Source organism: Ascaphus truei, chromosome 14, assembly GCF_040206685.1.
Source record: "Ascaphus truei isolate aAscTru1 chromosome 14, aAscTru1.hap1, whole genome shotgun sequence".
Taxonomy (NCBI): domain Eukaryota; kingdom Metazoa; phylum Chordata; class Amphibia; order Anura; family Ascaphidae; genus Ascaphus; species Ascaphus truei.
The window spans coordinates 2,736,579-2,750,604 of record NC_134496.1 but is presented as its reverse complement, the minus strand read 5'-3'; the positions used below and the strand labels follow the sequence as shown (position 1 = coordinate 2,750,604).

The following is a 14,026-nucleotide window of genomic DNA, read 5'->3' as shown; positions in this document are numbered from 1 at the left end:
TTACAGTACATATAGTATCACAGTGCAAAAAGAAAATAAATATCTCATACTGTATATAACATTTCAGTGTGACACCTAAGTTCCCTCTTGAGTACCTGTGCAGCATAAACAGTGATATCTCTCCAGCTTACTATGTGGTACCTTAGTGTAATTACGCTTATAGGTAAAATAAAATAAGGATGGGGGAGGGGAAGGGGAAAGATAGGGGGGGAGGGGGTGATGACCCCAGGGACGCGCGCCTCTCCTGTGTTACGATGAGATTTATGTTCAGTTCGCGATTTGCATCATCCAACAGCTCTTGTTGGTTTAGCTCTTCAGCTTCCTATGCCCCATCCCTGCCCCGTGTGCGGCCAGGCAGCCCATTGTGATGCTCTCGCCCTTTCAGTGAGAATGCATTTTGAGCTATCATTGCCAGATTGTGGTTACCTCTACCCCTGGGATATCTGTCTGTTCCAACCAAGGTGACCAGACTTTTAGATATTTGGTGCCAGTGTCATTAACCAAGCTCGTTAACTTTTCCATCTGGCATATGTACCACATACGATTTCGAATCTTGGGGATGTTTGGGGTCTCGGGTTGTTTCCACATAGCTGCGATCTCGCACCTCGTTGCTGTTGCGAAATGTGCAACTAGTTTATTTCCAGTTTTAGATAAACCCGGCCACGGCCTATTCAGCAGGAACAGCCACGGGTCCGGGGGAATTGTGAGGTCAAAAATCCTCTGGATCCAATTTCTAATTTCTTCCCAAATGGGTGAGATTCGAGGGCAAGACCACAGCATGTGCAACAGGTCCGCCGATTCTCCACACTGCTTTGGACACAGCGGGGAGTATCCTGGCACTAACCTTGATCATTTCAGCGGGTAGTATCTCATTAATACTTTATATGCATTTTCCTTCAAAGTCGTACAAATAAAGCTTTTGGCGGCCGCCTCTAGAATGGCCGACCAGTCCTCCTCCTCTAGGGCTTCTCCCAGATCCGTCTCCCACCTTAGTTGGTATGCTAGTTTCTGTTCTTGTTGTGCATTTCCAGAACACACTATTTCTCTGTAGATCTGCGATGTAAGTCCCCGTGTGTCTGTTTCTGTCAGACAGAGCTTTTCAAATGTGGTTAATGGCGGGTATGGCGTGTGCTTGTTAAAGTATGCCCTGATCTGGAGGTACCGGAGTGTGGGATGCTTTTCTCGGATCTGAGTTGTTCAAATGATTTGACTTTATTTGGTATCTCCTCCAGATCTCTGAGCCGAATATATCTAGATTGTTTCCAGATCCCTCGGGTGTGTTCTGCTAGCCCTGGTGCAAAGTCGGGGTTGCCCCACAACGGGGATATCAGTGAGTGTTTGAATGTTAAGGTATATTTAAATTTAGAGGCCTCCCAAATCGACAATGAGTTGATCATCGAGGAAAAGTGGCCGGTCAGCCCATTTAACGGCTGTTTTAGGTAACCACAACAGATTGTCTAACTCCAATGGGGAGCAGACCGATTTCTCCAGATCCACCCATCTTTTCAATGCTGGGTTGGTCTGCCATTGTGTGAGTTGACACAATTGCGCCGCTTTGTAATAAGATACCAGGCAAGGTACCGCTAGTCCCCCTGTCCGAATTGTCTTTCTCATAATTGTCCTGTTTACTCTCGGTTTTTTTCCTCCCCATACAAAATTGGAGATTTCAGACTGAAGTGAGAGTATTTCCTTCAGTCTCAGTGGTACTGGCAGAGTCTGAAAGAGGTATAGGATATGGGGGAGGAGATTCATCTTTACACTATGTATCCTACCAATCCAGGAGATCCTACTGTATATGGCATCCACTTTCTCAGATCCTCTTTAAGAGTGCGAATCAGTTTGGGATAATTTGCTTCGTAGATGCCTTTATAGTCTTTAGTAATATGGACTCCTAGATACTTAATGTGTTTTGGTTGCCAATTGAAATTGAAGTTCAGACTCAGTAGTTTTTCTGTTGCTTTTGGGAGGCTGATATTTAGGGCCTCTGATTTGGTTTGATTAATTTTAAATCCAGATATCTTATTAATTTTTTCCAACAGCTCAAACAGGTTTGGCAGAGAGGTGAGGGGCCTAGAGATCATCAACAAGATGTCATCAGCGTACTGGGCAACCTTGTGGGATTTTGAATCAATAGTAATCCCTGAGATATCAGGGTTGTTACGGATCTGCGCCGCTAGAGGTTCCATACACAGGGCGAATAAAAGGGGAGATAATGGGCACCCCTGACGTGTGTCACTTTTGATTTGGAATGTGTTTGATGGGAAGCCCTGGCGTATGACCCTAGCAGTGGGGCCAGAGTACAACGCCATTATGGCGCCACTCACCTTATCCCCAAAGCCAAATGCCCCAAGCGTCTGTTGTAGGTAAGGCCAATCAATCCTGTCAAAAGCTTTTTCTGCATCCAGACTTAACATCATAGCTTGTATTTTCTTATTATTGGCTATCTCTAGCAGATCAATAATTCGTCGGGTGTTGTCCGCAGCTTGTCTACCTTTAATAAAACCGACTTGATCTGGATGTATAAGTCTGGGCAGGATGTGGCACAACCTATTGGCTATTAGTTTGGCGTATATTTTGACGTCAGTATTAATGAGGGAGATTGGGCGATAACTTTTGCAATCTTGCGGATCTTTTCCTTCTTTATAAATCACTGAGATAGACGCTTGGAGCATCCGCTCCGGGAACGGGGCTCCTGCCAAAACGGCGTTAAACATTCGGAGCAGCCATGGGGCTAGGTTCTCAATGAACTTCTTATAATATAGCCCTGTATAGCCATCTGGGCCCGGGGCCTTTGAAGGCTTAAGGTCAGAGATGACCTGGGAAAGTTCCTCTAATGTGAACTCTGCTCCTAACACCTCTCTGTCCAACTCGGTCAGCCCCGCTAGATTGGCGCTCGCCAGAAAACCTTCTGCGGCCCTTGCGGTTTTGGCATTATGCACCACTTTCTCTCCATCATATAGATTTTCATAAAATGATTTGAATTCTTCCACTATGTTTTTCGGATTGGATGTAGAGGCTCCCGTTTTTAAGCGGATCACCTGTATGTTATAATTTGATTGTTTGGCCTGTAATTTGCGTGCTAGCATAGTATCTGGCCTGTTTGCCTTTTCATAGTATTTCCTCTTTGACCAACTCAGAGATTTGTCTGCCTGCGAGGTCATCAGTAGATTAAGTTCAATTTTGGTATTCTTTATCTCAGCCAATATCTGAGTGTCAGTTCCTTTTTTGTGTCTTGTCATAAGGGCGTGTAATTTGCTTTGGAGTGCTACCACTTTCTGGTTCCTCTCCCTCTTTCTGCGAGCTGCTATGCCAATTAGTGTGCCCCTTATGGTTGCCTTATGGGCCTCCCAGAGGGTAAAGGCTGATTTTACCTAACCATGGTTTATACTAAAGAATTGGTTTATTTCCTCACTCACTGCGTCACATATATCTGGGATTTTCAAGAGTGACTCAATAAGATTCCAGTTTGCGCCAGGTCTATCAGAACGAATTTGAGTGCACCGTAGCTCTATTGGTGCATGGTCGGACCATGAAATATCATGGATCCCTGTGTGGGAGACCAAGGGGACAAGTCTACTAGAGATGAAGAAATAGTCGATTCTGCTATATGCATCATGGGGGTGGGAGTAGAAGGTATAATTTTTCCCTGTTGGGTCATCTCCCTCCAGATATCGGTCAGCTGATTTTTCTTGAGTCCCGTTTTTAAAGCTTCTAGGGCTCTCCTCTGACCACTCCTAGGTGTGCCTGTCCGGTCTAGCTTCGGGTTCATCGTAAGATTAAAGTCACTTGCTAGGATAATGTGGCCCTTGGCAACCTGGTGTAGTTTTTTAAAGAACTCTCTGAAAAATTCGTGGCTTTGCTCACAAGGAGCGTACAGCGAAGCCAGAGGCACCGGTTGTTCGTGAATAGTTCCAACGACAATCAGGAATCTGCCCTCGCCGTCCCTCCTGAGTGTCTGCAATGTGAAGGGAACGCTATTGTGGAAGAGAATCCCCACTCCTCGCTTTTTTTCTGAAGCCGATGCTAAATAGAATTGTGTGTAGTGCTTATCTAGATATTTAGGGGAACTACTGGTGCTGAAGTGAGTCTCCTGGAGGAGGAGAATTTCTGCTTGTTTACGTTTGTAATCTATGAAAGCGGCTTTCCTTTTTACGGGGCTGTTAAAGCCATTAACATTATTAGATAAGATATTTAACGCCATTTACATTTCGAGATGTGTATACGGCGTCTCGCTGTGATACTGTACTTGTGTATCTTGACCCTGTTTATGTGGGTGAAACCTGCGTGAACACTTGAAGATCCCTTATGGAAAGGTCCTCTGTGACCTTCTACTGGGGGGGCCCCGCTTCCCGAGGAGGGGAATTGACCTGGGGGGGGGGGGGGGGAAGGGAGGGAACATGGAAACGTGTAACACAGAAAAGAAAAACAAAAAGAGCCGCCTCTGGGATGAGCCAGACCCGGCTCTTCTGCCCTACGGACTGGACAGCTGCCTGGCACCGGTGGAATGTGCTACCAGGCCGTCTTAGTATTGTCCTCTGTAGGGTTGAGCGGTTCTCATGAACTAATTCCATGAGACACCTCATGAGGCGCCGACGAATTACCAGGGTATATCGCACCGGCAATTGTGGCGTAAGATAGGTAGTGGCACAGTGTGGGTGTAGTGTACCATGTTATGCGTAGGTAACCTTAAATTAACTTAGCTTTAGCTGAGCCGCCGCGGCTGGACACCCGGAGACCTCCCACCGATCGGGCGATTTTTCCCATATCTGTCGCCGCACCTCCCCCTTCCATGTTATATTCTCCATCCCAAACCTCATTCGGGCCCGCCGGTGAGGGTAGGATCGAGTCAGGGTCTAAGCCGCTGCTGGGTAAAGGTGTGCGAGAGCCGGACCCTCTCGTGAGTATCTCCGAGCTCCCAGCCCCACCGCCCGCTGAGGAAGCAAAAGAGAAACAAGAAAACGTAAGATACAACAACACATAACTATTTCCTAAGCTAGACAACGATCTACTTAGTGTAACAATGATGTATCTCTCTAACAGTAACTATACAACTTTGAGCAGGCAATTTGAACTTTTCCAACGGGGGATAGCCAAGGTAAGCAATTCCCATCCCGCCCCCCTCCCGCCAGATATCCCGTTATGTCCCGAACTGAGTGTGGCCGTAGGCTAAAGGTCTGGGCTAGAGGACTAGGTTCCGCTATTACCAGTGGCCCATCCAGTTTATTTATATTTGTGATGTCTCCGGGGGGCTGAGCAACAGACCAAGCTGGTCACCCCTCTTAATCTAAATCCTAGGGGCCCTGGGACTCTAGCGGTAGTGTCCGCCGGGTAAACCATCTCCCCTCCCTCCCCCCGCAAATCCTGTGGTTGAGTTTTCTTGATTTCGGGTCCCTGGATGATCGCCGCCTGTCGTGCCAGATCCGCATTGTCCCAGCATGCGCATAGACTCCTGTTGCAGGGGTCGCGGAGTCAGATGGTAGGCGCACATAGAATGTCATCCTCATGACGCACCGCTGTCCTCCAAGCTGTGGTGCCGCCTCCACTGCCTTCGCGCCCCCAGCCTGGATTCCCGCCACACGTCCCTGCAGATGGCTGCCTTCTTCTATTGTAGCCAGCAGTACCTGTAAGTGACCACCGGGGGGGGGGAGCGATGAAAAAAAACTTCTGCTGGCAGCCATGCGTTCTGAGGAGCGGAAATGGGGAAAGGCTCCTTTAATTGCTTAATTGGACTTGGCTGCTGTAAAGGAACTCGGCTTTTCACTGGGCAGCAGCCGCGGAGGTCCCCACTCTGCTCCAGGACGTCTCCAGCGCTGGATCAGGCTCCGGATTAAGGTGAGGAGGCTGGGAGGGAACGGGGCTAGGGGTTCTCTGCAGTAGACCCAGCCTGGTCAGGAAGGCGTCGCCATCTTCTGCCCTCCGCAGCGTGTTTGCGACCCCATTTTTGATTACCAGGAGGGCAAATGGAAATAGCCAACGGTATTTAACTCCCTTTTCTTGTAGAATCTTTGTAACTGGACACAGATTTCTGCGTCTGGCGAGGGTGGCGGGCGAGAGATCCTGATAGATCTGGAGTTTGAACCCCTCAAACTCCACGGATCTTGCTTCTCTTGCGATCTGGCAAATAGAGTCTTTTATCCGGTAATAGTGGAAACGCACTATGATATCTCTTGGGGGGTCTCCTGCTTGTGGCTTTGAGCGCAGCGCCCTATGGCACCGGTCCAGGTGCAGATCCTGCTCAGTTTTATCTGGGAGCAGGTGCTCCAGCCACCTTTGCACAAAGTCCTCGGGGTCATTGATGGTTTCTGGGACCCCCCTAATGCGGATATTATTCCTGCGGTCCCGGTTCTCGCTGTCCTCTTGCTTATCAGCAATCTCGCGGACCTTTTCCTCCAGTTGGGAGACATTTTTATTAGTTTGCTGTAGGGCCCTCGTGTTAGCATCCATTTTTGTTTCCAGGGTCCCGGTTCCTTTCGCCCACTCCGTCAAGGTCCCTTCCTAGAACTGCTTCATTTCCCCGCAGAATTCGCGGAGATCTTTTCTCCTGACCAGCTCCTGGTCGTCCGCTTGCGGGGCCAGTCTCTCACTATCCGACTCCGGCTGCATGGTGGGTGCAGGTGAGACGGAGCATCCTGATGCCGCCGGGGTGCTTTTATTAAAATATGTCTTGACCGAGGGGTCCTTTTGTTTGGACTTCGCCCTGGTTGGCATCCCTCGGTGTTCTGACGGGTGTATCTGCCTAAGGGAGGGTGTCGGATTGATTTTTTGTGCCGCTTTTATTCAAAATTCATGCCGGTGTGAAGGGAGCTAGAGACCTATGCTTCCATTCACCCTGGCTTCGCGCATGCGCCTCGGCTTGCTGCTTCTTGTGTACATGTAGATGAGTACGTGTCACTGTATTTCTGTATATTCTTCTTCTTATTATTATAGTTTATTTGTAAAGCGCCAACATATCTCTCAGTGCGGTACGATGGGGGACGGAGATTTGCTCATTACATAAACAGAATTCCTTCCAAAAAAGGACAAACGTGCACAGATACAGAGAGGTAGTGAGGGCCCTGCTCGCAAGAGCTTACACTCTAGTGGGAATGAGGGACAATGTTGAAACAAAAGGTAAAGTGGCTGCTCATTGTGGGATGGAGTATACATCAGGTTGGAGTATGGTCCAGCCCAACAGCTGATCCCATTAAGGTTCGAAGGCCAGAATGTTAGGGGGTGTTACACAGCATGGAGATTGGTCCCGTCGCACAGCTGGTTCCAATAGGGTTGGAGGGGGGAGCTGGCATGCTAGATAGGCTTCCTTGAAAAGGTCAATTTTCAGGGGGTTTTAAATATCTGAATACTTGAGAAGAGTCTGATGGTGCGTGATAGGGAATTCCAGAGAGAGGGGGCAGCACAGGAGAGGTCTTGTAGGCGTGAGTGAGAAGAGGCGATATGTCCACGTATGTTTGTGGTATTCTGTAGTGTATGTTTGTTTCAATGTTAATTTATCGCCGGGCCTTAGGTCAGTTATATGGAGATATACTGTGAGCGGGTTCGAGACCTGCTGAACCCAAAGAACAAGGGGAACCTGCGGGTTCGTGAGCACCCCCTGCTGGGGCCCTACGTGGAAGATCTGTCGAAACTTGCTGTCACCTCGTTCAATGACATTGAGGATCTCATGGAGTCCGGCAACAAGGCCAGGTAACCTAAAATGTTATCCTTTTATAATAATTAGACCTATTGCATACCCTCCAACTGTACCTATTTAGCAGGTACACTAGGTCTTTTTGTCTCCTGTAAGATCAGCTTTACCTATTAAACACTAAAGTTTGTGGGTGTGGTAAACTGCATAGGTTACAGGACTACCACTGAAATTGCTTGGATGTAGCTCTGTAGTTGAGGAATGACAATGGTGCCTATTTGTATATGCAAAATATTAGAGGGTCTGCTAGTGTCATCACTCCTTTTTCTTGCAAAGCAGAAATTCTTATTTTATTAAAAGACACACACACACATATACAGTATGCACATATACATACACATACTGTACACACATACACACATTTATTTATATATTTATAAAATATTATATACCAGGAGAAAATACCTAAAGTATGTCCTGTCTACAGAATATTGTGCTGACAACATTAGATGTTCCAGTTACAGAACTTGTTTAAAGTATGAAACAGCAAAAGTCTTGAAAAATGTAAACAGGTGGAGGATTTCCGAATAAATATGGTGATCCACCAACATCAACATCAAAGGCTCACATTCACAGTTAGTAAAAAGCATTTATAAACCCAAAACACATCATGCCATGTTTATTCTGGATTGGACCACCATAATATCTATCACTCCTAATTGGGTTACCCTTTCACCCCACGTTTCGTACTGTATGTGTACAACCACCATGCACCCTTGCACACCATTATAATCTTTGTATACACCATATAGTCATCTACCTGGAGCTTATCAATAATAATGACAGTAATAATAACATTCTGACTCTCACACACAAAAATGTCCAAAACAAATGTTCTTATGCAACCGTGAAAAAATGCTGAGTTTTCTGGCCTGCAAGAATCCATCTTGGTCAGAGTTTTGCTCTACCCAACACGAAGTAACATCTGATAATCCAGAGGTTTAGTATGGTCTGCCATAGTCAGAGCCAAGTAAAACAGTTGCCCTGAATTTGGAAAATTTCAGAACCAGGCTTCTTCCTCTAAAGCAGCCTGAAAATAGCCAAGTGTTTCCATGCACTGTAGGCCCAAGCAACTTGGAACTGGGTCAGATACCAATACTTGGGTCTAAGGGCCCCCAGTTGTGGAGTAGGCTAGTGGTAACCCAGAGTAGATAAAATCTTAATCAGGTACTCGCATGTAGGTCTTGGCATCCCAAATCTAGAGCAAGCCCATACAAGCATAGAATCTGCAACATGAATGTAGGATGGGCACCCCATTGTCAAACCAGGCATCCAGAAACCAGGAATGGTAGTCCCAAGCAAGAACAGGAACAAGTTGAACATGTGCTAATGAGCAAGACCAGGCATTCTGATGAGACCACACACGAAGGACCAGGCATACCAAAACTAGGATAGAAGATCACAAGCAGAACCATGCTTCCCTGAACCACAGTTTGTGTTTTTTTGCACACACTCCGTAACCCCTAATTGTCTTCACACAGGACTGTAGCTGCCACAAATATGAATGAGACGAGCAGTCGCTCTCATGCCGTGTTTAACATCATCTTTACCCAGCGCAGGAATGATGCTGATGCCCAGACGAGCACTGAGAAGGTGAGAACGCCATGCAGAGCCTGCAAGAGGTCACATGGAGAGATAGAGAGTCTTCCTGACAGAACCTTCCCAGGGTCACACACACAACAAGTGGCAGTCTACTCAGGGTGCCATAGCTAAAGGCAGAGTCTGTAAGGGGTCTACATGGAGGGAACGAGTGTGAGGTGACACTCGAAGAGAGAGGCAGAGCCAGTCAATGTTTACACATGTACAGCTTGGTGCAGAACATGCCTGTTGTATGATGCACTGCTAGAGAAAGCCTACCAGTGGTCACCCACCAGCCAGGAACATAGCCTACTTAGGATCACACATAGCCAGAGGCAGAGCCTGCCATGATCGCACAAACTGGGTTCATGTAAAGCCAATGACTAGCATTAAAAGTGATATGGGAAAGGCACGTAACCATGTCCAAGGACAGACAGAGTAAATGGCAGTGCAATTATCACTTGCATTTGAAGGGGGGGGGGGGGGATTTGCAGTTTTCCATTTTCCTCTGTCCCCACAGGTCAGTAAGATCAGCCTTGTGGATCTCGCAGGAAGTGAACGAGCTGACTCCACAGGGGCAAAGGGTACAAGGTTAAAGGTGAGGGCCCTCTACATCATTCTAACTCACGATATATTACTGGATGAGTACTTTGGGTGAGAAATAATGTGTAAGGTCAAGTAGGAGGTGTAATTAACATAAGGGCTGGTGCCAGGGGTGAGCAAAAGAGGCGACGGCCTCAAGCTGCATTTGCCTAAGGTGGCATTTTCTGGGCCTCCTTTCGTTCCTGGTCCAGAAGCTAAAAGAGGCACAGAAAATGCGACTGTTGGGCCGGCTTAATGGCGGTGCCATCGGTGCCTCTGTAAGCTATGGCATGTTCTCCTGCTATCACGTGGCATCACGTTGCCATGGCAACGCATCACCAATGTGATGTCGCAACGGCACATGCCATGACAACGTCACATGATGCCACATAGCAGGAGGAGACGCAAGCTGGACAACGGTTGTATCTGATAGATGTAGCATGACATTGCCCCTCATAGGATAGAACATATAGAACAACCGAAGCAAAATAACTTTGTAATGGTAAAAAGATATGTAATGTTATACTGTTTAAACTGCTTTAATGCTAATCTCAGTGATATGCCTTTAGCTAAGGTCCATATATTTTCCTTATTAGAGTCACACCAGCTCACATTTCCCTGTGCATAAGCTGCCTTTTCTCCTGGATTACATGAGCAATATCTATCTTCTTTTTCCTGTACTCCATACAAACTTTGTTTGATTTTGGTCCCTGTTCCTCACTGTACTTTCTCTGTCCTCACTCATTCCCCCAACAGGAAGGTGCGAACATTAACAAGTCTCTCACCACACTGGGGAAAGTGATCTCTGCTCTCGCTGAGATGGTGAGTGTCACCTCAATGTCTTGACTATTGACCCTGACCGGTAGCCTGTTCACTGACTCTTATACACTATATCTTAAACCCTGATTCCCTCAGTAGCCTCACGCCCATACACTCCAAATTCCAACATCCTGATCATGGTCAACAAATGTTTTGCCTACAGGTGTCCACAATTCTGACCCAAAAATGGGACCATTAAATTGAGACGCTTTCCTCGCACACCCTCATTACTTTCTTCCCACAAGCTGCGGCTCTAAGCCCCCAACACCATCTCATTGTTGTACAACTTTATGAACCAACCTGACCTTCTAAATAAAGAATAAAAGGGGGCACGAAACCAAGAGTAGAACATACCAAACAAAACCTCTGTATAATTAAGGAGTGCACAATGGAAGGCAAATAAACAATAGACAAGGGACGTATAAAGTTAAAAACACTTAAAAACCTAAACATAAATGAGTGAGAGCAGAATAAGACATACAGCTGTAATAATGTCAAAATACCATAACAAATGTGGTGCGAAGCGGCAAAAAAAGTTTTAGTGAGGAAACCGATAGGATCCTCCCTAACCAAATAACAGCACCGGGTACAATATAGGATACAAAATAACCTTAGCATGGTTGATATTAAAGTGCAAAGAGGAGAAACATGATATCACTCCAAATACAGTGACTGAATTCAGCTACTCCACTTAAGTGTTTGTCCACTTATCACTGTGGCAAATACTGCAAGTGTGCCAAATACACAAAAAACACAGCGCACAACGCTCATAGTGCATTAAAAATATATTAAGACAACAAATTTATAGGGTAAGTATTGTGCGTACATCAAATAAAATTCAGATAAGCATTTCAGGGGTAAGTTACCCATGCACCAACACTGTGGACCGGATCAGATGTCATCAAAGGGTAATGGAGCTGGTCCGTGATTTCCAGGTCACGTTCTCACGTGAGAACCGCGGGTGTGCTGGACACTGCTCACATTCGAGTGGGGACTCTAAAGGACTCCATACTTACCCATCCGGAACCTGGAAATCACGGACCAGCTCCATTACCCTTTGATGACATCTGATCCGGTCCACAGTGTTGGTGCATGGGTAACTTACCCCTGAAATGCTTATCTGAATTTTATTTGATGTACGCACAATACTTACCCTATAAATTTGTTGTCTTAATATATTTTTAATCTACTATGAGCGTTGTGCGCTGTGTTTTTTGTGTATTTGTCTCTCTCTAGGGGGTGCTTTGGGCCATCCCCGGTATCACAACTGCAGACGCTCCATCTTGTTTAATACCTAAAAGGTCACGTAATACTTTATTTACTCCATCACTGTAATATCACTTCACGTGTGTGAATTGTGTAATAGTTGCGCACTGTTTCTCCACCTTGTCACTGCAAGTGTGCACCTGTGTGTTTTCAATCAGTGTGTGGGCTTACATTCACCTCACACCGCTGTTTACCACACTACATTGTTGCCCTCAATTGTTATTACTTCTACAGTGTTACATATTTTTGAGAGGCATTATATGTTAGTTGATATCTATTGAACAACACACCAGTGTTTTTGTGAGTGCTACGATTTATAGGCTATCCAGTGACATCATGACATATCAGAAGCAGCCCTTTTAGCCACATTACAATAGGCATTGGGCACCTGTGCTTCTGGTTTTTCACTGTAAAGAAAAAAAATAAAAGTGTCGCTAGTCCTATTAATGAGGTGCAATAAATAAAGTCCCGCAGCTGGTGTCCCAGGAGGTCATTCAAACTCCTCCTTATATAAGATTTGTAGAAAATAAAGTTGTCCTCCAGCGCGTGGCCTTATTGCTCTTTTCTTCCTTATGCAGACAAAAAGACAACAACAAAAAACACCACACACAAGTGGTATAATAGGCGTCGACACTCAGTATCTTAATCTATAGAGAAGTAGAGAACTTGACACTTGCCTGTGTGTTTGTTCCCGTAGTGCATACTCCTCTATTTTCCTTCTGCTGTTACCTTAAAAAGTGGAGAGAGGCGCATAGCATAATACTGTTTATTACAAAAATAAGGGAGGTGAGATAAAAATACACTTACAAATGACCAACCACATGGATTGTGGTGGTTTCTATTGCTGCAAGTGTCCTTTAAAAACGTCCTTGCTGGAGGTGCTTTTCAGTCACTTTTTCTCAACTCCTGACTTGTCCGTCTGGGTCCACAGGGATGGGAGGCTTTCTCAGACTCGTGCACAGTCTGTTGTCCCTCTCCTTGTGCTGATTGTTGTAGTCTTACTTGGACTCCTTACTTGCACGGTTATCATTGTGCAGGTGTTACATATTTAGTATATCTTGCTATTTACAGACCCCCTACGGGGCATCAGCACAGAATACTTTCATTTTAAGTTCCTACACTCACAACATTAGACTGGTTCCATTATATTTTAGTAGTTTATTCCTAATAAAATATTTTAATAAATAATAATTTACCTTACTACTTGGTCCAGACTATCACTTTTGTACTGCTACTATTCACTCAGTAGGGCACTCTCTCCCACAGACCTTGACTGCATTATATATAGGGCCTTATCTGTATGTTAGTGTCTTTACTTCATACAGTGTTCTTCTTTGTGTTTGTTATGGTATTTTGACATTATTACAGCTGTATGTCTTATTCTGCTCTCACTCATTTATGTTTAGATTTTTAAGTGTTTTTAACTTTATACGTCCTTGCCTATTATGAATTAAAACGATTGTTATATATATAAAGACATCACAAAGCCCAGCATATACAAATGATTCACTATGCACACCAACTTCACAGACTAGATTGTTAGAATTAAATCATTATTTTGAATTCTTTCTACATAGAAGAGTCCATAAATTTAGAATCATTGCAGTAAACAGTTGACTTACATAGCTCCCGATGTACGTTTCGCAATATCTTTGTCAAGGGAGGATCTGAGGATGTTTCAATTGGAACAATTAACCGTTACCACAAAAACTCTGAATGAACAGATGCTGTCTCATCAATTCTCCTATATGCACATCTAACATTAGACTAAATAGTCAATTAAATAATTTCCTTTTCAATAAAAAGGATGAGAAGTCAATTACATTATTTAAACCTAAATGAGATAGAGTACAAAAGTTTGAGATCCAGCTGGATTTGGGGAAGTGTTTTTTTTAACCTCCTCACTGCAAGGGGGGAGTCCTATCAATATGCATAAATCGCAAAGTGCTCGGCTCAGAATTACACAATTCCATGTACTGTTTGGCCATTGCATTTTTATTCGTAATAGCTCCTAATATACTACCACCTCACTTCTCTCCACAACCCAATCCTGGATGCACCGTAGGATCTTTTTCCCCAGTATGTGCCATGCATTTCCAT

At 45.2% G+C, this 14,026-nt stretch overlaps 1 protein-coding gene across 13 annotated transcripts in view; it reads left to right on the top strand.

Annotated features, from left to right (window-relative positions):
• KIF1A (kinesin family member 1A) overlaps nucleotides 1-14,026 on the top strand; it is a 376,457-nt gene that overhangs the window by 157,944 nt on the left and 204,487 nt on the right. For all 13 annotated transcript variants that reach the window (XM_075569525.1, XM_075569526.1, XM_075569527.1 and 10 more), the window contains exons 6-9: nucleotides 7,502-7,680; nucleotides 9,163-9,274; nucleotides 9,780-9,857; nucleotides 10,598-10,663. In XM_075569525.1, the coding sequence (XP_075425640.1) occupies nucleotides 7,502-7,680; nucleotides 9,163-9,274; nucleotides 9,780-9,857; nucleotides 10,598-10,663 (435 nt within the window). The remainder of the gene's footprint in view (nucleotides 1-7,501; nucleotides 7,681-9,162; nucleotides 9,275-9,779; nucleotides 9,858-10,597; nucleotides 10,664-14,026) is intronic.